At 56.5% G+C, this 25622-nt stretch overlaps 9 protein-coding genes across 9 annotated transcripts; 6 read left to right on the top strand and 3 right to left on the bottom strand.

Moving 5' to 3' along the window:
• Positions 1-36: 36 nt before the first annotated feature.
• Positions 37-838, top strand: BDV59DRAFT_199684 (Ser/Thr protein phosphatase superfamily; the record flags this gene model as incomplete). Its single annotated transcript, XM_073693398.1, has 2 exons — positions 37-93; positions 164-838. The coding sequence occupies 2 exons, from the start codon at positions 37-39 to the stop codon at positions 836-838; spliced, it is 732 nt and encodes a 243-aa protein (XP_073550454.1).
• Positions 839-945: 107 nt separating this feature from the next.
• Positions 946-2701, top strand: BDV59DRAFT_172970 (acyl-CoA dehydrogenase). Its single transcript, XM_073688806.1, has 3 exons — positions 946-1183; positions 1243-2100; positions 2196-2701. Exons 1-3 carry the CDS (start codon positions 1083-1085, stop codon positions 2560-2562), a joined length of 1326 nt encoding a protein of 441 aa, XP_073550453.1. The 5' UTR covers positions 946-1082; the 3' UTR covers positions 2563-2701.
• An 844-nt stretch (positions 2702-3545) lies between these two features.
• BDV59DRAFT_199682 (uncharacterized protein) lies at positions 3546-4530 on the bottom strand (the record flags this gene model as incomplete). Its single annotated transcript, XM_073693397.1, has 2 exons — positions 3546-4117; positions 4224-4530. The coding sequence occupies 2 exons, from the start codon at positions 4528-4530 to the stop codon at positions 3546-3548; spliced, it is 879 nt and encodes a 292-aa protein (XP_073550452.1).
• A 3258-nt stretch (positions 4531-7788) lies between these two features.
• gwt1 (putative GPI anchor biosynthesis protein Gwt1) lies at positions 7789-9366 on the top strand (the record flags this gene model as incomplete). Its single annotated transcript, XM_073693396.1, has 2 exons — positions 7789-7884; positions 7957-9366. 2 exons carry the CDS (start codon positions 7789-7791, stop codon positions 9364-9366), a joined length of 1506 nt encoding a protein of 501 aa, XP_073550451.1.
• A 175-nt stretch (positions 9367-9541) lies between these two features.
• Positions 9542-11907, top strand: BDV59DRAFT_211312 (amidase). Its single transcript, XM_073695780.1, has 3 exons — positions 9542-9758; positions 9827-10401; positions 10513-11907. Exons 1-3 carry the CDS (start codon positions 9619-9621, stop codon positions 11655-11657), a joined length of 1860 nt encoding a protein of 619 aa, XP_073550450.1. The 5' UTR covers positions 9542-9618; the 3' UTR covers positions 11658-11907.
• On the bottom strand, positions 11808-13705 carry pdeA (3',5'-cyclic-nucleotide phosphodiesterase PDE1). The gene is made up of 3 exons (XM_073687210.1): positions 13154-13705; positions 12488-13104; positions 11808-12432 (listed from the first exon to the last, which is right to left on the bottom strand). The coding sequence occupies exons 1-3, from the start codon at positions 13346-13348 to the stop codon at positions 11958-11960; spliced, it is 1287 nt and encodes a 428-aa protein (XP_073550449.1). The 5' UTR covers positions 13349-13705; the 3' UTR covers positions 11808-11957.
• A 1076-nt stretch (positions 13706-14781) lies between these two features.
• BDV59DRAFT_142692 (SSH4 family protein) lies at positions 14782-17026 on the bottom strand. The gene is made up of 3 exons (XM_073687208.1): positions 16417-17026; positions 16049-16354; positions 14782-15994 (listed from the first exon to the last, which is right to left on the bottom strand). The coding sequence occupies exons 1-3, from the start codon at positions 16871-16873 to the stop codon at positions 15222-15224; spliced, it is 1536 nt and encodes a 511-aa protein (XP_073550448.1). The 5' UTR covers positions 16874-17026; the 3' UTR covers positions 14782-15221.
• A 600-nt stretch (positions 17027-17626) lies between these two features.
• BDV59DRAFT_142938 (aminopeptidase P family protein) lies at positions 17627-19577 on the top strand. Its single transcript, XM_073687209.1, has 2 exons — positions 17627-17844; positions 17901-19577. The coding sequence occupies exons 1-2, from the start codon at positions 17748-17750 to the stop codon at positions 19265-19267; spliced, it is 1464 nt and encodes a 487-aa protein (XP_073550447.1). The 5' UTR covers positions 17627-17747; the 3' UTR covers positions 19268-19577.
• A 3177-nt stretch (positions 19578-22754) lies between these two features.
• On the top strand, positions 22755-25613 carry BDV59DRAFT_172957 (J domain-containing protein). The gene is made up of 6 exons (XM_073688805.1): positions 22755-22990; positions 23047-23131; positions 23206-23432; positions 23503-24157; positions 24209-25147; positions 25223-25613. Exons 1-6 carry the CDS (start codon positions 22961-22963, stop codon positions 25378-25380), a joined length of 2094 nt encoding a protein of 697 aa, XP_073550446.1. The 5' UTR covers positions 22755-22960; the 3' UTR covers positions 25381-25613.
• The last annotated feature ends 9 nt before the right edge of the window (positions 25614-25622 follow it).

Genomic DNA, 25622 nt, shown 5'->3' with positions numbered 1-25622 from the left:
GACCCGCTGCACCACGGCGTGTCGCCGGTGACCGCCATGGCGCGTATTCAGATTCTCTCGGATCTTCATCTAGAAACCCCAGCAGCCTATGATGTATTCGAGATAAGAGGCCCAAGCGCCGTACCTGGCGCTTCTCGGGGACATCGGCGTAGTCAGAGACCAGGGTTTCTTCCCCTTCCTCACCGCTCAGCTCCGCAGGTTCCAGATCGTCTTCCTGCTCCTCGGAAACCATGAACCGTACCATTCGAGCTGGTCTACCGTCAAGACGCAAATCGCGGATTTCTCAGACAACATCGGTCGATCGCGACTGCACGACCCCAAACTGGGCCAATTCCTCTTCCTGGATCAGACGCGCTTCGACTTGACGCCAGAGGTGACCCTCCTCGGCTGTACTCTCCACTCCAACGTATCCCAGCGCCAGGAGGAGCGCGTGAGTTTCGGGCTCAACGATTTCTACCAAATCCAGGGCTGGACCGTCACCGACCACCGCGCAGCGCATGAAGCCGACTGCGCATGGCTGGACCAGCGAGTCGCCGACATCGCGGCCTCCGAACCGCATCGCAGGATTGTCATCCTCACGCATCATAGTCCCACCATCGCCGCGGCGGCGGTCAATCCCATCCACGCCACCAGTCCCATCTCGTCCGGGTTTGCGACCGACCTAACCGGTAGGACTTGCTGGCAGAATCCCCAGGTGCGGTTGTGGGCGTTCGGACATACTCACTACAACTGCGACTATGTGGACGAGTCGACGGGGAAACGCGTGCTGACGAACCAACGGGGGTATTACTTTGCGCAGGCAGAGGGATTTGACACGACCAAGGTTATTGAGATATGATAGACATAGACCGTACCTAGTATTTGTGGGCTGTACGGAGTATTATCCATGTTGAACGTTCCCAGTGGATAGCCGCGGTTAACCGAGGCATTTCCCCAGCTCCTCGTGATTTCACCTGCCCGCCGCCCTCGACCGTCACATTCTCGCTCTCTCCGTCTTCTCCCTCTCTCTCTCTTCCGTTGCCGTGCCGCTCAGATTTTCCATCATCCTTCTCCTGGACGAATTAAACCTAACTACCCCTGCGATGGCATCTATCACCCGCGCCTTGCGGCCTCTGTCCCGCACTGCTTCGACCTCGTTCCGCTTGGCCGCCAGACGCCCACTGCCTCACCGATTCACCCCAAGGTACGATACACCAGCCTCATCGGCCTCCTCCTGAAATACTCCCATTAACTGCCTCCCAGCACCACCCATGCGTTCTCGACCAGCTCCCGCCGGCGGGACGTCGACCTGTCCCACCTGACGCCGACGCCGATCACGCTGCTGTCGGAGACGGAGTCGCTGATGGCGGAGACGGTGGCCAAGTTCGCGCAGGAGCAGATCGGGCCGAAGGTGCGCGAGATGGATGAGACGGAGACGATGGACGCGGCGATCGTGGAGCAGCTGTTCGAGCAGGGGCTGATGGGGGTGGAGATCCCCGAGGAGTACGGTGGCGCGGGGATGAACTTCACGGCGGGGATCGTGGCGATCGAGGAGCTGGCGCGCATCGACCCCAGCGTCAGCGTGCTGGTCGACGTGCACAACACGCTGGTCAACACGGCGTTCCTCAAGTACGGCGACGCGCAGGTGCAGCGCACCTGGCTGCCGCGCCTGGCCACGGGCTCCGTCGGCTCGTTCTGCCTCTCCGAGCCGGCGTCCGGCTCCGACGCCTTCGCCCTGCAGACCAAGGCCGAGAAGACCGCCGACGGCGCCGGCTACCGCATCAACGGCTCCAAGATGTGGATCACCAACTCCATGGAGGCCGGCGTCTTTATCGTCTTCGCCAACCTCAACCCCGCCGCCGGCTACAAGGGCATCACCGCCTTCATCGTCGAGAAGGACACCCCCGGCTTCTCCATCGCCAAGAAGGAGAAGAAGCTCGGCATCCGCGCCAGCAGCACCTGCGTACTGAACTTCGACGACGTCGTCATCCCCAAGGCGAACCTCCTCGGTGAGGAAGGCCACGGCTACAAGTACGCCATCAACCTCCTGAACGAGGGCCGCATCGGTATTGCCGCCCAGATGACCGGCTTGGCCCTCGGCGCCTGGGAGAATGCCGCCAGGTAAGTACTGCCTCCTCCTCCTCCTCCTCCTCCCCCCCCCCCCCCCCCCCCCCCCCCCCCCCGGGACAAGAACAGAGCACGGCTGACCGCGATAGCTACGTCTGGAATGACCGCCGCCAGTTCGGCCAGCTGATCGGAAACTTCCAGGGCATGCAGCACCAGATCGCCCAGGCCTACACGGAGATCGCGGCGGCGCGCGCGCTGGTGTACAACGCCGCGCGCAAGAAGGAAGCCGGCCAGGACTTTGTCCAGGACGCCGCCATGGCCAAGCTGTACGCCTCGCAGGTTGCGGGCCGGGTGGCCAGCTCGGCCGTCGAATGGATGGGCGGCATGGGCTTCGTGCGGGAGGGCATTGCCGAGAAGATGTTCCGCGACAGCAAGATCGGTGCGATCTATGAGGGAACTAGCAATATCCAGCTGCAGACGATTGCGAAGCTTCTCCAGAAGCAGTACACCCGTTAAGGCGGGACTTGCATTAGAATGACTAGGCTTGTGAGGGTTGGGGAGACTGCTGCATGAACGATCATCTGTATGATAAACTACATCCCATAGATTGGAAATAAGTACGCGTTGGTTTCGGTGGTGACCCACTATCGGCAATACCAAGGCCCCTTCGAGGGAAGGTTTCCTGTGTATGCCCGAATCTAGATCGAGTAACCGAGTTTTATCCGATCTGGCGGTTAGAATAGGGGAAGCGAGCTAGATCAGCCAGGAGACTTGTTTCAACAGGACCTCTACACTAGATATACAACGTAACGGTACTATAAAGCTGGTATGGGTAGGTAGAGTGCTAGGAGTAAGGCCAGCGGCAAGAGCAGTCAAAGTCAAGGGGATATGAAATTGGTACTTTTATACGTTCCACATATCATTATTCGTGAGCATGCTTGTTTTCTCCCGTTTTCTGGTTTGCTCCCTCGTCTTTCCGTTATATAATACAGGGTGATACCCAAAGATGTACCTAGCCTAGACACTTTGGCGTTTCTCAGACAGCGTCCCAGTTACTTCTTAAGTATTACAGAGACTGACAGTGAGTCTCCTGTGAACGCCGCAGTGCAGATGCTTGGTCATGTATGCTTCGGACGAGATGCCCTCCAAGCAGCTCTGAACAATCACTATCCGCGCGCCCACCGCAGAGGACCTGTGTCGGCCTGTGTTGAATAGGACTGCAGGAGTCGGAGGAGACCTGGCGGAGGGTTCTGCGTGGCCCTATGCAACAGGACCAAGTCAGCACCACTCTCATATACCATATACATCAACAAAAGGACACACACACGCGCGCACTCAATCACATCTAGACCGCGCAAACTGTCTCGGGGCAGATGCGAAGCGAACAACGAATCAGGACACACGACGGATGCAAGAGCGTCTATTCCTGGCGCGACGGTGTTCCAACTTCACGGGCATAAGGGGGTCTCGTCACCGACGAGCGCCACCCGCGCGACCAACTACCGCGGGATCCAATCATAGCTGTACTCCGTGCGCGGGGCCTGTCCCTGGGGTGGTTGGTACTGCGGGTTATTCGGCAGCACCGGATACCCGCGCGGCTCCCGATCCGATGGAGATGGGACGGTCGGGACGGACGTCGATCGCGGGATGGGCACAAACGACATGGCCTGTGGATGATGCAGCGGCTCCCCCGGTGCCTGACCGGAGCCTGTCGGGGTGTATAGTTGCGTGTACGGCTGGAACGGAGGTTGCTCGTGGGCGTGGGCGCTCGCGCTCCCCGGAGCATTGAATGGGACCTGCGGCGTGGCGAGGGAGATGGAGTTCTGCGGCCGGATCTGGCCGTCGAAGACGTAGGGCTCGACTCGGCCGGAGGAGTAATCGGCGTCTGAGGAGTCGCACATGGAGGACGACCGGGTTGAGCTGTAGGGCGGCCAGTCAGGGGCGACGGAGACCTGGCTCGAATTCGACAGGGCTGAGGGTGCCCTGGAGGCCGGATGTAAGGGGATGGGTTCAGGAAACTGGGAGCCCGAGAGGATGGGTCCCGAGGGAGTAGTGTTGTAGGATGTTTCTGCTGTATCCCAAGGGGGCAAGGGGAGGGAAAATGCGTCAGTGGCGGAACTAGGACAATATAACAGTACTGCACGGGGCACATGGCAGGCAGTCCGCGGCGCACTCACCCATATTACCGTAGCCTTGTCGGCCACCCAGCATGGAGAGTTGCTGTCGAAGAGCTCTTATTTCGTTCTCCAGGACGGCATTCCGTCGCATAATGTCATCATATTGCTCGCCCTTGGACTTCAGCTCCGCCACCTGATGCTCCAAGCGCTCGATATGCTCCTTGGTTCGCTGGCGGATAGTCCTCTGGGCCTCCCGATCATTCGCGCGCTTCCTCTCCAGTTGTTCGGCGGAGAGGGAGGTGACCTTTCGCGTACCAGCACGGGACTCTCGTTTCTTGGCCTGAGAGGATTCAGGCTGGGGGCTCATGCTGCGATTGATATCGTGGACTGGCTCAACAACGCTTTCAGAAGGGAACGGGACGAGGGGCGTGGGGGATAAGTAGGAACATGGATGTGCACGCGATACATCCCAGGACGGCGTGGGCCTCACGATGACTTCGAATCGGGCTGTCAATATGTGACTATAGTCGTTCCAAACGCGTGGGTCGCGCTAAGGTAGCGATGCGTGCAAAAGAGGGTATACGGCGTCGAGAAGCCACTTGATATCAAGAGAGGGAGTGGAGAGATCGACTCGGACCATCCATTTAGCATACGAAGGAAAGGCAGAGGAGGCTCGTTCAGTCCCAGCGGACGAGTCGGGGACTTCAATATAAGCCAGGGTTTCCAGGAATTAGGCACGCATGGCCCTAAAATATCTCCCACACTCCGGATCGTCCTTCAAAGCTAGGGAGACAAGTCCCGCGCCAGCTCAACCCATAGGCATATAGGTGCCCTGCTTACCAAATGATCCCATCTGCCGTTTAACACGCCAATGGGCATTCAGGAAGTCCGAGAGAATCCCTGTGGGAGGGGCGATTAGAGGCAGTGTGCCGTCTGCTAAGGACTAATTACTATGGGTCTGCGCTATGTGCACTTTTTATTTGTTTGTTTGGCCTTTTTTTTTTTTAATCATTTTTCTGTCCTTCCTTTTGCCGACCCTCCCGGCCTACGCCGTGCGAAAAGGACTGATCCGGAAGCCTGCGCCGTAGATGGACTGTCGCAACAGTGGGCAGCAGTGGCTGTACAGCGCAATGTTGGTAGTGCCTGGCCAGCATCCAGGGAGATGCCGGCTCGGTACCAAAGGAAGTGATGGTCAATATCGATCAGTGGCTGTCGTCAGTGGACAGGTCCGGCTGCCATCAACCCCCAAATCAAGAAGCGATTCGCAGATTTATCCAGAAGCATCCACTGTACAGTGTGGGTTAATCACGGTGGTGGATCCTAGTATATCCGGGCCACATGGTGAACCCAATAAGGTCGTCTAAACTCAAAAAAATAAAAAATAAAAAAAAATAAGTCAGGGAGATCAATAAACGAAAAGGATTCCAATTGCGTTCGACCCGCATGGCCATTTCGGTATTTCGAAATCAGGTCACTAGCGGAGATCGGAGAATTGGACAGCTGAGCTGATGCAAGGGAACTGGACAACAAGGGACGTGCGGTGCGGTGTGCTTTCTGCGGGTGACAATTCCATACCGCAGGCAACCTCCTCTCCCAACATGAGACCGATGGAATGTTTCGATAGTGATCTTCGGCCTTCGGAGCTACTATTTGAAATCATGACTCCCAGGATTTGCCGTCCTTGGCGATGGCTCCCCAAAAGGAGGGAGTGATTAAGGTCTAGCGAATCGCACATCCTCCATATTACGACTAGCGCCAGAGGAAGGCCCTATGCCCAAGAAGGATACTTGTGTTCACCCCTACCATGGTACGCCGTCTCAGATCTTGGATCGGTCAGCACTTGGGAAGTTTGGATCCTCGGGCGGTCCTCGCCACGAGGGGGAGATCAACTCCACCTCTTCCAAAGGATTTCCGAGACAATCTACAATCGGTGGGAACGGACGGGAACTGGAGAGGAGCTCTTGGGGTCCTATTCGGTTCTCGCAACCGGTCCGCGTTGTGTTGGTTGTTGGAACCAATTTCGTTTCAGAGGGCTCGGGCGAAGGATGCCGGAGAGGAGACGCAAATCCACAGGAAAACAAAGCAAAATAAATACGAAGGAGGCTCGGTGAAGAAGGCTGGCTGGCTGATGAATGACGCACTCAGCTCCTTACCACGGTTAGTACGGAGTAGGAAAATTCAGATGGGGCATATTACTCATATTTTCCTTTTTTTTCCCCCTCCTTTTGCCCTCCTTACGAAGTAGTTCACAGGCTCAATTGCCGACCGGAGGACGTGCATAGCGAAAATTTGTCTCCAATTCTCAATGCTTTCTATCCTAGATCTTTGTATAGCGTACACCATACTGAAAGACCGCTGAAGATCCCCGGAAGATCATGGTTGTTTCTTCCAGTGAGGATTAGGTCAATGACAAGGGGAGATTTTCCCCGTGTTGGTCTAAAAACCCTAAAGCTGCATAGGCGTACGGCGTATGCAGCCAGCGGCACTAAGGGCATGCTCTGTGGGCCCCTGGAATCGAATCTGGTAGCTGCATAACACGATAATCAACCCCCATTGTTCCTAGGCCGGTAGTGGTAGACGGGATGATTATTATGGAGCCGGGTCACCCGCATGCACCTTTCTAGAATCGTCGGAAGTATTCGGTGTCCCCGCTTCATTGTTTGGGACGAAGAGGAAACCATCTGGGCACCGACTCCATAGCTTATCTAGGCAGATAGTCAATATCTCAACGACCGATCCTTGGCCTGAATCATGCTCGTTTCAGAGTGCCGATGAGCTTCTAACGACGTTCGTCCCCATTGGATTGTACTCGGTACATCCACCAATCTTTGCCGAGTGGAGTGTCTCGTTGGTTTTGAACGGAAGAAAAGCTCGAGGCACGTACTCTGTACATCGTAGAAGGCGGAACTAAGGCGGCTTCCTGCACCGGCCACGCAAGGCTTCACCGACCCACCTATCAGATGGTCACTTGGTCGACTAAAGTTCGGGATATACCGTGCTACTCGAAGAGGCGTAGCTGATCCCAACCCAACGGTAGGGCATGAGGGTGATTGGGGCAGTGTAACTATTGGACTGTGAGGAGAAATATCGTCTGGATCTCACCCTGGTCTTCGGGGCTATCTCTTTGGCGAATGGATCTCACTCGATGATATGCATGCCATGAATCCACGGGCACCGGCACTTGCTGCCGCAACACTAGCCATCGATTAGGTCATCCGTGCAAAACTGTCGAGCAGAAAAAGACGCAAATCCGACTCCTCGATTGGAGGGACGGGGAGGAGGAGATTGGAGATACGTGAGGGGAAACATCGAGTTGGTGTTTGTTGTAGATCCGACAGCTGATCCAATCAGACATTTCTACTTTGGGAAGGAGTCTGACTAGTCACCGTATTACCAGTTTAAAATACCATTCCGCGCGTGGCCCGTACGGAAACCCGTATGCCGCGATTCACTATCAAAACACCACCACCACCAACGCTAAATCCAAATCCCGGATTCATCCTCTTTATTCCATACACGTCGTTCGTTCAGTCGTTTCCCTGACCCGCCTACCCCGGATTTGACCTTCCCTCTGACGACATCCAGTCTCAGTCCACCCTTCCTCCCTCCCACGCGAAGGGCGAAGATGGATCCGAGCTATAAAGCTCGGAAGGAGGCGTTTGTCTCCAACCTTGCCGGCGGCAGCATTCTCGAGATCAACGCCGTCACTCTCGTTGCACCGGTAAGAGATGGTCATGTGTGGCTCTGGGAAACCTGTTTCTCTCCGCTAATCACCTGTATGGCTCTCGACTAGGCTTCCGTCCTCCTGTGGTCGGCGCTACAGGCTCGCCTATCGTTCTTCACCCCCTACAGTGCGCCGGCATTACTCGTGGATTTTCTGCTGAACGTGCTCGCAATTCTATTTGCGACCACCCTATATGCATCTGCACCATGGACTCTCAATGTGCTCCTGATTTCGCCCGCGCTGCTGCTTCTGTTCAACTCGAAACCGTCCCGATCCCAGCACAAGGCTAAACCACCGCGTCCACCCGCTGCAGCTGACCAGACTACTTCCCACCATGCGTCACGCTCCAGCGAATCCTTGCCTATCCACCCGTTTCTCACCACCTACCGCGCAGCCATGATGATCGTCACCTGCGTGGCCATCTTGGCCGTGGACTTCCGCGTCTTCCCCCGCCGCTTCGCCAAAGTGGAGAACTGGGGCACTTCTCTCATGGACTTGGGAGTTGGGTCCTTCGTGTTCTCATCGGGCGTGGTCTCTGCGCGCGCGATTCTCAAAGGCCGGCAGCACCAGGCGGCGGTGCGACCATCCTTGCTGCTGCGACTGAAGGCCTCCACGCGACATTCCATCCCCCTCTTGGTGCTGGGGTTAATCCGACTGTACAGCGTGAAGGGGCTCGACTACGCCGAGCACGTCACCGAGTACGGTGTGCACTGGAACTTCTTCTTCACGCTGGGCCTGTTGCCTCCGTTCGTAGAGATCTTCGACGCGCTGGCGACCATCATCCCGTCGTACGAGGCCCTGGCGCTGGGCATTGCGGTCCTGTACCAGGTCGCGCTCGAATCCACCGACCTGAAAAGCTACATCCTCGTGTCCCCGCGTGGGCCCGACTTGCTCTCGAAGAATCGCGAGGGCGTGTTCTCCTTCCTCGGGTATCTGGCCATCTTCCTGGCCGGTCGCGCGGTGGGGATCCGGGTCATCCCGCGGGGAACATCGCCAACGAAGTCCGCGTCGCAGGCCCGAAAGAGGGTCCTCGTCGGTCTTGGAGTGCAGACCGCTACGTGGACTGCGTTGTTTGCGCTGAATTCGACGTACGCGCTGGGCTACGGGGCCAACATCCCCGTCTCCCGACGCCTCGCGAACATGCCGTATGTGCTCTGGGTGTCCGCCTTCAACAATGCGCAGCTCTTCCTGTTCTGTCTGCTGGAGACTGTCTTCTTCCCCTCGGTCCACCGGGCCTCCGGCAAGGATGGAGAAGCCGACCGGGTGTCATTCGCGACCAGCCGGGTAATGACGGCGTTCAACAAGAACGGGCTCGCGATTTTCCTCGTAGCGAACCTGCTCACGGGCACCGTCAACCTGAGCATTTCCACGTTGGATGTCAGCACTGCGCAGGCCACTGGGATTCTCATCGGGTATGCGGCGGTGTTGTCTGGCGTAGCGCTGGGTCTGGACAAGGCCAACATCAAGCTGGCTCTATAAGGCACTACGAGATAAACTGTAAATGAATCATGTATAATCACACCACCACTGTTCTAGATCATACTGGAATGCAACGCAGGTCGTTGGAAAAGTGTCATGTTTTAACTCTGAGTTTATGTTGACTGACACATGATAAGCCGCGGCTCATCCAAATCGGGAGCTTCAACAACTCCAACTTCAACCTCCTCCCGTCATCTTCACCTCCTCAGCCTCCTCCCTCCACCACCCGCACCCATCCAAAATCCCCCCAAAATGGGCCCGCGCAGCACCCCCGACGAGCTGCACTTCTTCCACTACCCGGAGATCCGGGAGGGACCGTCCGTGCCGTACCAGAATGAGGATCAAACGATCCCGGTGCTCCGCGGCGCACCGCTCGCCATCGGCGCCTCACTGTCCGTACACCCATCCCCTCCCGCGCAAACCAGCCAACAGCCCCTTCTAACGCGTCATCCTCCTGCAGAATCCACAATATCGGCTTCATCCAGAGCTACTTCTGGCGCAACGCCGGCTTCGACATCATCCGCAACATCCCCCACCTCCACGAATACACCGCGCGCTACGATCCCACCGTCATCCCCGTCGTGCCGGACACCGTCGCCGCCGCGGCGCTCCCGGCCCCGGCGCAGCGCCGCACCACTCCCGCAGGCTACTACACCTCCGCCGACTATCACGCGCTCTACACGGCCGGCACGCTGACGCCCGTGGCCGTCGTCGATGCCCTGCTGCCGCTAATCCGCCGCGACAGCACCCCGCCGGGGCCGCACGCCGTGGCGTTTCTCGAGAGTAATGCAGCCAAGGCGCGCGCCGCGGCGGAGGCCTCCGCGCAGCGATACCGTGCCGGGACGCCGCTCGGCCCGCTGGACGGCGTGCCCGTCGCCGTCAAGGACGAGCTGCACATGGAGGGCTACAAGCGCACGCTGGGGAGCCGGCTGGACTTCACCGCCGGCGTCAAGGGCACGTCCTGGTGCGTGAAGAAGTGGGAGGAGGCCGGCGCTATCGTCATCGGGAAGACCACGATGCACGAGCTTGGGCTGGGTGAGTTACCCTTCCCCCCCCCCCCCCCCCAACCTCTCCCTTGGACTATTAAACGGGGGCACGCACCGACACAAATTTCCTCCGAACTGAAGAACTAACGTGCTTCCCCAGACACCAACAACAACAACCCCAACCACGGCACCCCGCGCAACCCGCACAACGAATCCTACTACTGCGGCGGCTCGTCCGGCGGCTCGGGCTACGCCGTCGCATCGGGCCTGGTGCCCATCGCGCTGGGCGCCGACGGGGGCGGGTCGATCCGCATCCCGGCCTCCTTCTGCGGCATCTGGGGGCTGAAGCCGTCGCACGGCCGCGTCAGCGGCACGCCGACGGTGTCGCTGGCGACGACGGTGGGCGTGAACGGCCCGATGGCGGCAAGCATTGACGACCTGGCGCTGGCGTACCGGGTGATGGCGGCGCCGGCGCCGGCAGCGGACGACCCGATGTCGGGGGCGTTCCCGGATCCGCTGCGCACGCTGGACGCCACCAGCAAACGCCGGAGGAGCGAAAGCAAAACCATCGGCATCGTGCCGGCGTGGATCGACCGCGCCGAGCCGGCGGTGCGCGCCGTGTTCGACGCCGCGCTGGCGTTCTACACCGCGCACGGCTACGAGGTCGTCGAGCTGGCCATCCCGTATCTGCCCGAGGGCCAGCGCGCGCACGTGCTCACCATCATGACGGAGATCGCCTCGGGCCTGTCGCCGCGCCAGATCCGCAGCCTCACCGCCCCGAACAAGGTGCTGGTCTCCATGGGCATGTGGCAGATCACCGGCCAGGATGTGCTGGCCGCCCAGCGCCTGCGCAACCTCCTCATGGCCCACCTGGCCCATCTGTTCCAGAAGTACCCGGGCCTGATGATCCTCTCGCCCACCACCCCCATCCCCGGGTGGAAGATCGACGGCGGCGAGGCCGACCTGTCGCGCGGCTTGTCCGACGGCAAGGCCTCCGTCCGGAACATGGAGTATGTGTGGCTGGCCAACTTCACCGGTTGTCCCGCCATCAGCTGTCCCGCCGGGTACTCGCGCGATGGCGCCGGCGTGCCCGTCGGTGTTATGGCAATGGGAGAATGGGGGTCCGAGGAGGATCTCATCGCCTTCGCCCGCGATGGGGAGCCGATTCTGGATCTCCCTGAGAACCGTCCCCCGGCCCAGGATGACTCGGAGGAGTCGTCGGGACTGCGGATTCCCCGTGGAAGTACCGCCCGCTGGGAGGATGTCATAGCGACGGCGACGGCGGCGGCGGCGGCGACACAGTAATATATGTCCCGGTGGAAAACTCGGTGATGGTTTCTTCCGCTCTATAATCCTCGTACGTTTGTCTACTTCTGACCTGTATACTTCCCTGTAGTGATAAGATGCGGTTGTTTCAGTTTTGGTTCACCTTTAGCCGTTATAAGTACATGAGTAATGCATATCTATGTAACGAACATGGTCCGACTGCCCTGCAGCCGTTAAAAAAGTAGATCGTCTATAGAGACGTCCGGCAAGGTAACAAGCAAACACGATAACGATATGCCATCTGTGAGTAGGCCCGATGATGGTTGACAAAAGCAGAGATCATGCAAAATAGTAGCTCTTCCCGCGGGCTGCGACTTCGACCTTACATCCCAGATGACTGCAGCGTTGTCGCACCTGTTTGAGAATATTCTGAACGCAAACGTCATCCATCACCTTGATGTGGGTGAGGTAGACGTTTAGTCCCTTTAAAGCATTTGTTCGATCGGCCTCAGGTCGTGGGTCTATACAAGAAGCCAACATGTCCAGTTCCGCACCCAGATGCCGAGGACACAGATGGCCATACAAGAACTCATCCTGTATATCATCCGTGAAAGAACACTCGATGAAGATTGCCTTCAAGCGACCGGCAACAAAGGCCCGGGCTGCTTCTTCCCAGATCCGCTTGTTCCATTGCTTTGCGGAGATGGAATCAGGCTCAATGTCGCCAAATACGATAACTTCCTTGCCCGTGACTTTATCGCGGACGAAGAAGGCCGAGCTCTCGGTTCTCTCCTCCTCGGTCTCTTGTGCAACGCTGGTCCAGGTGAGATACTGTCACGAGATTCATACACGGATCTGGGCCCACTTACGCTTTCTCAGCTTCGCGCATCATCTGGGGGTGAACACTGCTTCTTCGGCGCCACCGCCTCGCAGTTGGGTCATACATCTGCGCGCATTCACCGTGAGTGACCTTGTAGCACTTGACCAACACCTTCTCGGCCAGCTCCTCGTAGCCCACGAGGTCTCCCGAGCCCATCATGATATTTCCCCCTTCAGGGAGGGTGTGAAAAGTGACCAGCCCAGCTCCCTTCTCGTCCGTGAGATTCGGCCACAGCACGCCGTTGAATACGTACTGCCTGAGCGCATCGACCACACTCTGCAGACAGGCGATTGTCTTGGGACTGCTGGTTTTCTGGAGCGCTTGGGTGTTGATGACGAAGCCCGCGATGTGGTCCATATGGGGATGTGTGATACAAATGGGGCCGACAATATTCTGAAAGATGTGTAGCGCATTCGACAGAGAGGAATCACCGTTCGTGATCAGATCGGCAAAAGGAGCATCTTCCGACGTGTCCAGCACGTTCCTGATACCCCCGAGAAGGGTGCCTGCATCGATGGCCAGGACGGTCTTCTCGCGCCACTGGCTTGCGGTGGAACGGACGAGGATGCAAGAGGTCTCATCCTCATAAGGACCGCCGGATGAACCCTGTGAAGAAAGTCAGATGCTGCTATATCCCTTGGGGCGTATGTCATACCACAATGATAACATGTAACCCTTTCTTCTGGGGCTTAGCACTTCCCTCTGGTCCTTCTCCTGGCCGTTCTTCCTGACCCTCACTCTCTTCCTCTCCTTCTTTAGAGCTACCCTTTTTCGATGTACCTTTTTTTGACGGTGGTTCTTCTGTTGGAGCAGGTGCCTCTCCCCGTCTCTTCGTCGGACGTGGAGGCATTCTGTTTGCGACGGGGGAAACTAAGACGAGGTAGATCGGAAAGGGGTGTGATTGGCTGTGTGAGAGATGGTTCAGGCGCTGGGAAACAATACGTTCCGGAAGAGTATAGGGTTTCAGACAACGGTGGGGATGGAGGCGAAGATGGTTGTAAGAGGGAAAAGAGAAGAGGCACGAGGGGCGTACTTCTGACAGGCGTAAACACTATGGTGGTCCCTTCCCATCGGCCACGGACAATATCATTGTTATGGCAGGCGCAAGGGAAAGAGACAGAGAGGGAAAGAGAAGAGCAAGGCAGAAAGAGGCGGGACAGGAAGGAGGCAACAGGCAGCAGAGAGCGAGTGCACCGGGTCACACGTAAAGACGAGGGCAGCTGAGGCACCTGAGGTAGAAGGGAAAGGAACGGCCGGGCACAGTGAGAAAGCGGGACACCGTCGTCTTACCCGAGAATCTCTCCTTTGCTCGCTGTCTCGAAAACAAGAGGGACGTCGGTTCACCCAGATCCGAGTATCCTCAGCCAGGCAGAATCTCTCACTGAAGACTTCAAATCTCGTTAGGTGTTGGAGGGAACTCTGGAAGAACTTCTAGAATCGAACGGGGGGTTGTTGGAGGCCGAGGGTCCATGCGCACACGATGATTGGCATCAGAAGCAGGAGCGCCCGGTCAATCAGATGGTTCCCCCCTTGGGAATTCTGGTAGGGCTTCTGTTACACGGAGAATGGGTGGTCGTACATCAATGGACCCTACAAGACAGGGATGTGATGTCTTTGGGTCCCGTTTCTTTGCTGTCCTTTGCTTTTCGCGATTCACGGGCTGTCGGGCGCAGTTGCAGTTGCGTTGGCTGCAAGCCCCGAGAGGAGGTTCGCAAGAGACGTCACTACCCTCAGGAGGTCTGATCCCAGCTCAAGAGAGATATGTATACCACGCCCAAGCATTAGAGATTGCAAGACGAGGAAGGATGATTGTTCGGAACGCGCAGGTGCATGCAATCGGTGTACTCCGTATGACCCGCGAACCGAGAACCGAAGGGAAACCAGGGTGAACTCCGATCCGAGACTAGCCAATTTGGCCGACAGTGGAGCATTGCGACCCGACTGGGGAGGATAGACACCGCATACAAAGGAAGATGACGAGGGGAAGAAGGGAAAAGAAAGGGGGGTTGGCGACATTGTTCATGGCGCGGGGAGACGATGACGTGAGGCTGGCCGGATGCGGTAATGCGCTATCGATAAGCTTAAGAGCCCTTTTTTTAGCACCAGACTGAGAACGCCAGAAGAAAGGCGGCGGATCGTAGAGAAGAATGTGAGATGGTGATCGGTGGGATCCACTTCCCCGTGGGTTCTTGAATCTGGACTCCGTGGTGGGAATTGCAATCCCAGCTGGAATGCTGTGCGCCCATGGATACATACCGAGAGCTACGAAGATATCCTCATTCTATCATTCATACCCATCGGGGATTGATTGATGCCGCCGAACCGGCCTATAGGTACACGAAGGCGTGACTGACGCGTTCTCGCCGATGGGCCAGGGAACTGGTACCGAGACCAAGACGGACAAAACCTCCTGCAGAAGGAAATGGGATATCATTTGGTGAGATAGTGAGACATGAGTGGGCGCAGATCGAAACAGATGAAAGGAAACCACCGACAACAACCTTGGAAGTCCTTGTCCCTATATACGTAGTCCATACCATAGCCACAAGATACCCCCGAAGCAAAAGAACACCACCATTCCCGCCAATTAAAACGCCAACCGTGGTCCGCTGAAACCGACAAACTAAACGACGCCGACATATATAAAAGGCACCAATACCGTATACACATATCATCAATTGTCAATGGGCTGTTCTGCAGTGAAGGAGAACAGGTGGGACAACTCAGTGGTCCCCGTCGGGTTGCGAATCTCGGCCATCCGGATTGCCCACCGCAGCGTCGTAGCTGGGTATCGGGGGCTGCTGCCCTTCGGGCGGGAAATTGCCCGCATCGCTGCCTCTGCGACTCCCGTCCGGGCTGGAGTACTCCGGGGGAGGTCCCTGTTCGATAGCATGGGTGTTCAGCATCGGGGCCTGCTCGCCATCCACAACATGGGTTCGACTCGACCCCTCCCCGACGTCTTCATTGGAAGGGACGTGAGCGAGCTGTGCGAGGGAGATGTCGGTGGGAGACCGCACCGGACCAGGACTCGGGGCCGGGGCGATCCTCACGGTGGAACTTGTCCGAGCATTGTTCGCATCCTGGTAGACTCGGTTGGAAATCTGGGCAGCACTTTCGCGACCAGATTCCAGCAGGATACTGCCTTGTTCGCTTCCGTACGGCGGCGGCGGTGCCAGACTTCCAGTCATCGGAGCCAGACCCCATTTCTTGACATTGGCCTCGATGAACACAAAGCCCATCTGGCCGAAGTTGACGTGCACGGAACACGGACCGTTCGCGCCGACAGTAGGGAAGAAGTTCGGAGTCTTCTGACCGTGGGCCACTTCTTCCAGCTTCTTTCCGTTGCGGGTGAAAAAGATCGTACCGGACCGGGGGCGGTAACCCACTCCGATGACATCCCCCTGCAGGAGCGGCGGTCCGTAGGGAGTCGGTGTGAACGGCTGATTGTATCGTCGATGACCAGTGGACTGATACGCAACGGAGGTTTTATGAAATCCTGCAGGCGTTAGCATTCGACGGTCAAAGGCGATGCCGGCGACAGGTAACGTACCTGGCAACCTGAACAGTGGATACGGCTTTGTGGTCATGCCGACGCTGATGAGAGTGTGATCGGGCTTATCATAGATCTTCGCCTCCCAGTAGTAGACGTCGTTCTGCTTGGGTACCGGCAAATTCGTCTGGACACTACATTCCGAGTCGTAGAATTCGATCTCGGTTCTCGCCTCCACGAAACAATTGGCGATTTCCAGTTCCGGCTGGAACTCCCACGCGGAGACACCCTTTTCTTGGATCGCAAGGAACTGAGACAGGGAGATATCGGTTTGCATGGACTCGGGAGGGTTGGCTTCGATGAACGCTATCGGCCGGCGAGTCAGTAATCACCGATTCTGTGCAGAAACGGGGCTTGGTGGTGCATACCTTTGGCTCGTGAATACTCGGATCGCGAGAGGTCATCCATGGCCTCCAGGGCCTCGGCCTCCTCGCGCAAAAAGGCCTGCTCGTCATCGTATTCACCCGGTCGTCCGATGCGATCAAGGATGATCCGACCCCGTCGAGTATACTTGAAGAAGAAGAAGATTGCTAGGACGACGACGGCGACGGCAGCGGAGCCAAAGGCGGAGAGGATGCCGATCAAGATACCCTTGCCGGTGGAACCCGACGTGTTGCCACTGACACTGGTAAGGCCGCCATCCGGGTTGCGGGACGATATGGCCAGGAGAACATGTTCGACGTTCGATGCGACCAGTTCGGTATCAGTGGGAGGGAAGGGAGAGGAGCCGGTCGGGGGCGCGGGTGTACTTCGTATGACGGAGGTGGTGAGGGTCGAGGGAGTGGCCCAGAGGGCTCCAGGCCCCGAAGCCTCAGATCCCCGCATTGTTCATTGACTAGAAGTGCGAGTCGGCTGGACTATCGGGCAGGAGAAGGGAAAATCGAAGGAAACGAGGAGAAGGAAGGGCAGGACGGATGGAGTGGGATGGAGGGAAGAGGCGGATGAAGATGGAAGAGTTGAAGATGGTGGAGAGGGAGCGAGTGAGAGAGTGAGTGGAGGGAAGGAAAAGACCAAGACGGGCGCATGTGGGGAGGCGCAGCGACGTTTCCGGTTGATGCGTTCGGAGGGCCTAGGCTGGGGGGATTCGGCGTTCTGTCGGGCGTTGACGTGAGGGTGTTATATAGAAGAGGCCCTAGAAGCCCTGGATATTGAATTGACGATTGACTTTTCCTGAAAAAAATCCCCAGGAAAGGGAGAAATCACGCCTCACGAAGAATTCGATAGTTGCGCCTGTGTGGTGGACGTAAGACGGTGGGTGCGTGGTGATAAATCTCACCGCTTGTATATGATGTAATGAGCCTCTTCCCGGTAGGCACCAGACGCATGGACTGTTTGCCAGGTAGTGGATAGTTGACAAGATACACCTGGTAGACGAAGACATCGTTCTGATGTCCACTTTTCGTAGAACCAGCAGGATACAATATAATACCACGTCAATACCAAAATTACCATCCATCCAGCCTCCAGCGATCTACTAGGCACCTAAATCGACCGCGATAACGCCTGACCACAGGACCCCCCGGTATTCCGCATACCCTGAACTTACCCTCCCCAGGGTACAGTCCCTCGCGCTCTCCTGCATGACTCCTCGCCCCCTTCCATCAATCGTCTCCTGGCCCTTACTTGGTCCCTGGAGTCGCATAGGCGACCTGCACTCTAATTCCTCTTGTCCCTTCTGTATATACGCTTACGCCAAACCATGCGGGTTCCCCTCGCCGTGCATGATGGGTGCCTTGTGCCTGATACCTATGACATCTGCCTGACCATTACAGGCAACGAGGCCGACAAATATCCAGGTGAACCACATCCCCACGCGCAGTCATAGATTAGCGTAGGCTAAAGTACCCCCCAGCGAAACAACATGCTCGCCGGGCCGCCAGGAAACTGGGCGTTTCTGCCGGTCTTATCTACCTCGTCGGCCAGCCCACGATCAACTGGGGAGACTCCGACCAGCCGCGTCCATTTCGTCAGCGACGATACTTCTACTACCTCAGTGGAGTGGACGAAGCGGACTGTTACCTGACATACGATATCCAGAGCGATCTCTTAACCCTTTACGTCCCGGACTTTGACCTCCGCCACGCCATATGGATGGGACCGACGCTCACCATCGACGAGGCCCAATGTCGATACGATGTCGACCGCGTGCGCTACTTTGCCTCCCTCCAGGGAGACCTGGCGTCGTGGATCGACAAACACAACGCGTCGAGCCCCATCTACATCCTCCATGATAGCCAGAAGCCACACGTCCTCTCCAGGAAGCATGTCCGGCTAGACGACCAGCGTCTCCGGCCCGCAATGGACGCAGCGCGCATGATCAAGGATGACTATGAGATTCGCATGATCCGCAAGGCGAACCAGATCTCCGCGCTGGCCCATCGCAAGGTCCTCGAGCAGATCCACCGCATGACGAACGAGACTGAGATCGAGGGCTTGTTCCTCGCCACGTGCGTGGCCCACGAGGCCAAGCATCAGTCCTACGAAATCATCGCCGGCTCCGGGAAGAACGCCGCCATCCTCCACTACGTGAAGAACAACGAGCCTCTCCACGGCCGCCAGCTGGTGTGTCTGGATGCCGGTGCCGAGTGGGATTGCTATGCAAGCGACGTTACCCGCACGATTCCCCTGGGCGCCGACTGGCCCAGCGAGCACGCTCGGAATATTTATCGGTTGGTAGAGAAGATGCAGGAGACCTGTATCGCGCAGATCCAAAGAGGTGTCACCATGAAGTCGCTGCAGGACTCGGCCCACTTTATTGCGATCCAGGGGTTAAAGGACCTTGGTGTACTTGGTGACTACGACATGCTCGAAATCTTCCACTCCGGAGCATCAGCCGTCTTCTTCCCTCATGGACTCGGCCACCACGTGGGCCTCGAGGTCCATGATGTCTCGGTGCAGTCGAATGCCGCCCTCGCAGGGGAGAGTCCCAGCCAGGCGCTTCTTGTGCCGATGGCGACCGCGAGTAGCCCGGGGTTGGAGCCGGGCATGGTGGTCACCATCGAGCCGGGTGTTTACTTCTCCGAGCTGGCGATTGCAAACGCCCGGAAACTGCCCCTGGCGAAGTACATCAACTTCGACGAGGCCGTGAAATACATCTCCGTCGGAGGGGTGCGCATCGAGGACGACATCCTGGTCACACACGCTGGATATGAGAACCTGACGACAGCACCTAAAGGAGAGGAGATGTTGGAGATCATCCGTCGGTCGATCGACAATTAAAACGGCCTTAATTTCACTCCTGCAGATCTTGGCGCCCGCCATTTCACCGTTTAATTTGTTTCATCCCATGTGGAGTAAAGATCCAGAGTAGCATCACCAGTCTAGACCGTTGTCAAAGGCATGCGAATTGTTCTGGCTGTGCCGGACGTCATCAGAGCCTGGTTTGCGATGTGCAATTCCCAATGTTCGAGAATAATACCCACCCACCACGTACGCCGTAACGTCGTCATACCTTGTTCTTCACCCAGTACCCTCGTCCCAGTCCGATTGCGGCCCGTCTCCATTAAAGGAGGCAAGGGAAAAAGTTTTCCATCATGAAGTCAACAAATCGGTGGACTTGTCGGCTGGCCAAGTGGAACTTATGCTGGGTCTCATGCACTACCAGGTGTCAAGCGGTGATTAGACTACTTTATTCTTAGCATTTACTACCTAAGACCGGCTCCATCGTGAGGCCACCGAGGTGCATGACGCTAGGGAAGTCCCGGTATGTTCAATTGAACAACAACGAAGGATATGAGAGACCAAAGTTTGTCTTGCAGTTCTCGGTGGGAATCAAATGAGCTTGGGAAGAGCAGCATGGAAACACACAATCACGCCTTAGCCTCTTACGTGATTCTTTCTCAGCCAAAGGTTCTATCCAAACACGCCGATGAGATCATCCCTCCCATACCACAGTGCCTGGGAGTTGAATAATCAAGAATAAAGGGGAAGGAGAAAAAAAAATCACCTAACGCCATCACGGAAATAAGGATAGCCCCATCGTCCGGCAGGCGTATGACGTGTGTGTATGGACTTGTCATAATCCCGATCGGCCCGCACGGCAGACCATCTTTTCCCCCCCTTTCCAGGGCAGATTGGAAGAGAATCTTGCAATGACAGGGAAGGTATGGTATTGTCACGGAAAACCAGGAGTCCGAGTTTTTCTCTCGGCCCCGGACGAGAAATGCCGTCATACCATGTTTACTTCTTCGGCCAACGTCTCCTGATCTGCATGCAGCTAGATCCCTGTAATCTGTTTCAAGCCTGCATATTCAAAGACTGGCAATTTTCAACACCAGGGAAATTTTCGAACCACCGCGGAAAACTCTCCCAGGACATTCTATAGGGAGGAGGGTTGAACCGGAAGTCAAGTGATCTCTGGGAATGACTCGGCGATGACTCAAGCGCAGCCCGGGTACGTGATGCGCGAACCCCATGAGGAGATTTTACACCACTGCGATCCTGGATGAGCGAATTCCGGGCCGTCTAGACTTGTCCGACTGTGGAGCTGGTAGGGGTCTGGTATGATCCACTGGATCCATCCCGGAATTGCTCAGGATTTTCTCTCGCACGTCTGGCATTCCGCTTCCTGATTGGGCGATCGGATATAGTGAGTCACACCACATTGGGAACTCGCTGCTCATCGGCCGGCGCTCTATATAACAGCCCTGCTCGCCCGGCTGTCTCTGACGGCCCTTTGATCTTCTTCTCTCCACCTCATCTCATCCTTTCGAAGGGGGTGATGGTCACTCCCCTCCCTCTCCATCTCGTCTGTTGATCGTCTGTCCTTGCCGGCCGCTTATCGACAGTCTCTCCACCCAAAAGTTTCCAAAGCTCCAAAAAACAGAAAACCCCCAATAAAGGACAAGATACCCCGAAGCAGATTCAGTCAAATCAAGCCGATATAGCATGGGACAGAGGCATAACCGACGACGAACACGCCCCCGGTCTCGCAATCGCAGTATCAACTTCGCTCCGGCCGTCTCTGCAACCGTCTCTGCAGTCAGTGATTCACTAGACGACTCCATTCCGGATCCCGTCGCCCCGATTTGGCACTATGGGCATACGGTGTGGCAGGCTCGTGGACCCACGTTGCAGCTAGAGGCAGAACAGTGTCGTCTCTTTGGTGGTGAACCGGGCGATGACGTTGACCTTTGTTACCGCATGTTGGAGTACTTCGGTGGTCTTGATTATATTGATTCGTGAGTCCGCCTTGTGTCACATGTCACATACCAGCCTTTCATAAGTGCTAACATTTCTTTATCCGTTCAGTCCACATTCTTTGAATTCGCTGCCCGGATGACTTTCGACATATAGGCAGCCACGGTGACCATGCTGTGGCTGCCCGATCTTTTTGTTCCATTCGGGTCTTTGAAGAAACAACTAAAAAATTCTTTTTCGAGGGGATATACCATTTGAAAAAAAAGAAGGGCAGAATCCCTCAACCAAGACCTGACGCCCCATACTGCGGCGTCACCTCTGGTCCAGGATGAAAGAGGACCGCCCTCAAAGACGGGAGCACCGGGTTTCACGGGTCACACAAGCCGCCGACTTGTAGCAATGAAGATCCGTCAGGATTGGATTGGTCCATTAAGGCTTGTCCGTGCTGGCCTCAGTGTCGGGAGCGTTTCGCGCGGTCTGATGACCGCGGTTGATCTGCTCGGCGGGTTGAGTTCGCTTCTGACCTTTGCGTTGAGGCTCGAATTCCCCATCGACAGCTCATCTCGAGGTCGCGACAGTCCGCGCACTCCCTACCACGTCTAGGGTGAACATCACAACAGTGGCTGAAGGTACGATGAAGGGGGAACCGGTTAGAGTCGACAACCCTGTACACGGTTAATGAGTCATCGGACGAATACCGGGTTTGATTAGAAATGAAGCTCAGACCTCATTGCCTGATATGATACCCTGGCCACATGTATATAATGTGTAAAGCCGATATTGAACGGATGTTTCAAGACCTTGAACATTCTATGTAGACCACGTCACTTTCTCATCTGTAGTCAGTCTTCTTCGATCCCCCTCTGCGTTCGTAAGTTTTCGGGTTTGCGATGGGGCGGTATGGATAGTGGTCCTTGTCAGGGTGTTAAAACACTTCCTGTATCACTATATATCGACTGCAGTGACAGGGTTGACAGTGTGCATTTTAGCGTCTTGTAAGACCAGACAACCTGATTGGTCACGACTTCGTTAAGGATAATAAAAGCTCACACGCTAAAATGCACACTATAACCACTTCAAGATCTGTAATTAAAACTGAAATTGACCCTGTCACCAGACGGGAGGTATCCTCGCTTGATTTCCAAGGTTCTGCGAGATTCGGGACTGTTAAAACAGCATACTCATTTTGTATCCTTCCTGCCGATATGAACCCTCCTCAATGCTAAGAGTAGTTATAAATGCTTGTGTATAACCGTAGATAGTCCAAAGTTGCTACCTCGTTCGCTACTGCGTATGCGTAGGTGTTGTGGACGGATATGGTAGTCTCGCGATGGCACACCGTCTGTCCTTGAACATGTCTGGAACATACGGTTAAGCTTCGTATGATGAGACAACGTCGGGGTGTGTAGGGCAAGATAGCCAACTGTAGTGCAGAGTAAACAAGGCGGCGCTGCCTGATTCCTCAGGCCGTTAGTGTGGATGGACTAAGCCTGCAACAGAAGGCGGTGTGGCGGCTTCTGCCCCGTAAAGGACACGGTCGATCACATTGAAGGAACCATTGCCAATACAATCATCGAAATGCTGCATCTCCTCTAACTCACTCTCCTTTGCGCTCGTTGAGGAGACCATGCCATTTTCCCGACTCGCCTGAATTGTCTCTTGTGTGATTATCGTCCTCAGAACGGCACTTCCCCTTTCCATTCCCTAGGGCTCCCTCCACTTCCAGCGCCCTATAGTCCTGCCCGCCACGGGCGACCGTGAACTTGCTTCACCATGTCTACAGATTACACCTACGATGACAAGGTGAGGGCGTCTCAGGAGGCACTCCTGCGTCCACTGTTGGCTGACGTCTGCTCCAGGGGCAATTTTTCCCGTTCTTTGTCTTGACTCTTTCGGGTCTTGTCACGCTCCCTTTAACCTACAATCTCCTGAAGCCGAGCAAGGGTCAGTACTGAACCTGACCTAATTTTGGGTTGTTCCCCAACAAGCTTGGATATTGACGCCTTCTGTTCCTGCAGAGCTCGAAAACACCGCTCCCCGGATCAGATCAGACTTCAAACCTGCCGATGGCGAACTCATCGAGGCACAAAAGCGCAAACGTCTGCGCAAGGAGCGCCGGATCAAGCGCATCATCACCGTTATTGTGGGCTACGCTGTTATGGCGTGGATGGTCTACCTGATCATCGTTACTGCGCGGACGACGCCCAAAGTCTGGGATCCTTATGACATCTTGGGCATCTCACGGGTGAGTGGTCTACGTGGTCTATGTCTCTGTGTGACGATACACCCACACGCCTGCTAACGCACCTCTGTAGAGCGCCGACGAGAAAGCCATCTCCAAGCACTACAAGCGTCTCTCCCTCCTCTATCACCCCGATAAAGTTCGCCCTGATCCTTCCAAGAATGAGACTATGGACACGCTCAACGACCGTTTCGTCGAGCTGACCAAGGCCTACAAAGCGCTGACCGACGAAGAGGTGCGCAACAATTACATCCAATACGGCCATCCGGACGGCAAGCAGAGCTTCAGCATCGGCATTGCTCTTCCGCAGTTCATCGTCACCGAGGGGAATGGGAAGTATGTCCTGCTGGTCTATGGCGGTCTGCTGGGCGTGCTGCTGCCTTACATCGTGGGACGCTGGTGGTACGGCTCCCAGCGCTACACGAAGGAACGGGTGCTTGTTGCCAGCGCTGGAAACATTTTCCGCGAATACAGGGAGGATATTCTCGAGAACGGCATCATCAACGCTTTGTCGTCGGGCGATGAGTTCAAGGAAATGCTGGCAGGCACGCATGCCGAGGCTGGATTGGCCAAGCTCGAGAAGAAAGTGCTCGCCGAGGACTCGATCCTCACCCCCCAGGACCGGAAAACTCTTCGGGAACTCGATGACTCCACGAGACGGAAGACCCTGGCTCTGCTGTGGGCTTACCTCGGCCGGATTGATCTGGACGATGCCGCCCTGAACGGAGGTCAGTACTCGGTTGATCGCAACCCTTGCTCAACACTAACCCCTTTCCCAGAGAAATACGAATCCGCCCCGATTGCGTTGTCGCTGACCGAAGCGTTCACTGCCATCTCCCTTGCCTTTGGCAACGCCCGTCCCATCCTGGGATCGTTCCGCACCTCGCAGAACATCATCCAGGCCGTCGCCCCCGAATCCTCTCCCCTGCTGCAACTCCCGCACTTCACCAACGAGGTCGTGACGTCCATCGAGGGCGCCGATGCCAAGGACCACTACACCGTCCAGAAGTTCATGAACATGTCCGAGGAGAAGCGCCGCGCTCTTACCGTCGGCGCCGGCCTCCTGTCCGAGAAGCAATACAGCACCGCCATCTCCGTCGCGAAGCAACTTCCCGTCCTCGAGGTCTCTCGGGCGTTCTTCAAGGTCATGGGCGAAAAGGTCATCACCCCCAGCAGTCTGGTGCAGCTCGTCGTGAAGGCGCGGTTTATCCCGCCGGGCTACTCGGACGTCCCGGAGGTCAACCCGACTGATCTGGAGGACGTCGACCCCGACGAGGACGACCTCGATGCCCTCATGGGCCGGAAGCCCGCGAAGAACATGCGGGTCAAGACGGTCAACGGGCAGAAGGTCGAGACCAAGATCGAAAAGATCCAGCCTCCGCTGGCCCACGCCCCGTATCTGGCTCGCGACCACTCGCCCCGCTGGCACATCTTCCTCGCCGACGCCAAGCAGGGCAAGATGGCCGTGCCGCCCTTCACCTTCACCACCTTTGACAAGCCCCTCTTCGACGAAGCCGGTCACCCCACCTTCAACGTCCAGACCCTCAAGATGCAGTTCCAGGCCCCGCCCCAGGTCGGCGACTTCCACTTCGTCATGCACATGCTCTGCGACAGCTATCTCGGTCTCGACACGAAGATGGAGGTCACCCTCCACATTGACGACCCCGCCAAGGCAGCCGCCCTGGATGAGGAAGACGATATCAGCGAACCCGACGAAGGCAAGCCCTCCCTTCCTCCCTTCTCGCAGCAACGATCCCCTCTGTTCGAGCGCGTTGAAACTAACTGCCCGCCAGACTCCATCGCCGGCCAAATGCATGCCCTCAAGACCGGCCAAGCGCCCAAGAAGAAGACCAGAAAGCCCTCCGACGACTCCAGCGAAGAGGAGAGTGACACCGAAGGGGACGCGGGCGACACCAGCGATACCAACACAGAAACCGACGTGGACGAGTAAATGGGTCGAGATGTGGTCTATCCAGAAACGAACATGGTTGAATAAAAAGCATCCAAAGAGGGAAATGAAACATAAATACCATATAATCTGATGATTCCACCCCAAAAGAGCTTGTTGAATTTGCCCATGAGATGTCGTATTCTGCCTTTTCTACTTCTGCCGTCCACTTGCTCTCTCGACTTTGGCATGGATGGTTATTTCCGATACCAGCGTGTAGTTGCAGAGGCCTTTTCTTTTCTTTT

Source organism: Aspergillus ambiguus, assembly GCF_047715705.1.
Source record: "Aspergillus ambiguus strain CBS 117.58 unplaced genomic scaffold BDV59scaffold_6, whole genome shotgun sequence".
Taxonomy (NCBI): Eukaryota; Fungi; Ascomycota; class Eurotiomycetes; order Eurotiales; family Aspergillaceae; genus Aspergillus; species Aspergillus ambiguus.
This window is presented reverse-complemented; position numbering and strand designations above follow the sequence as displayed.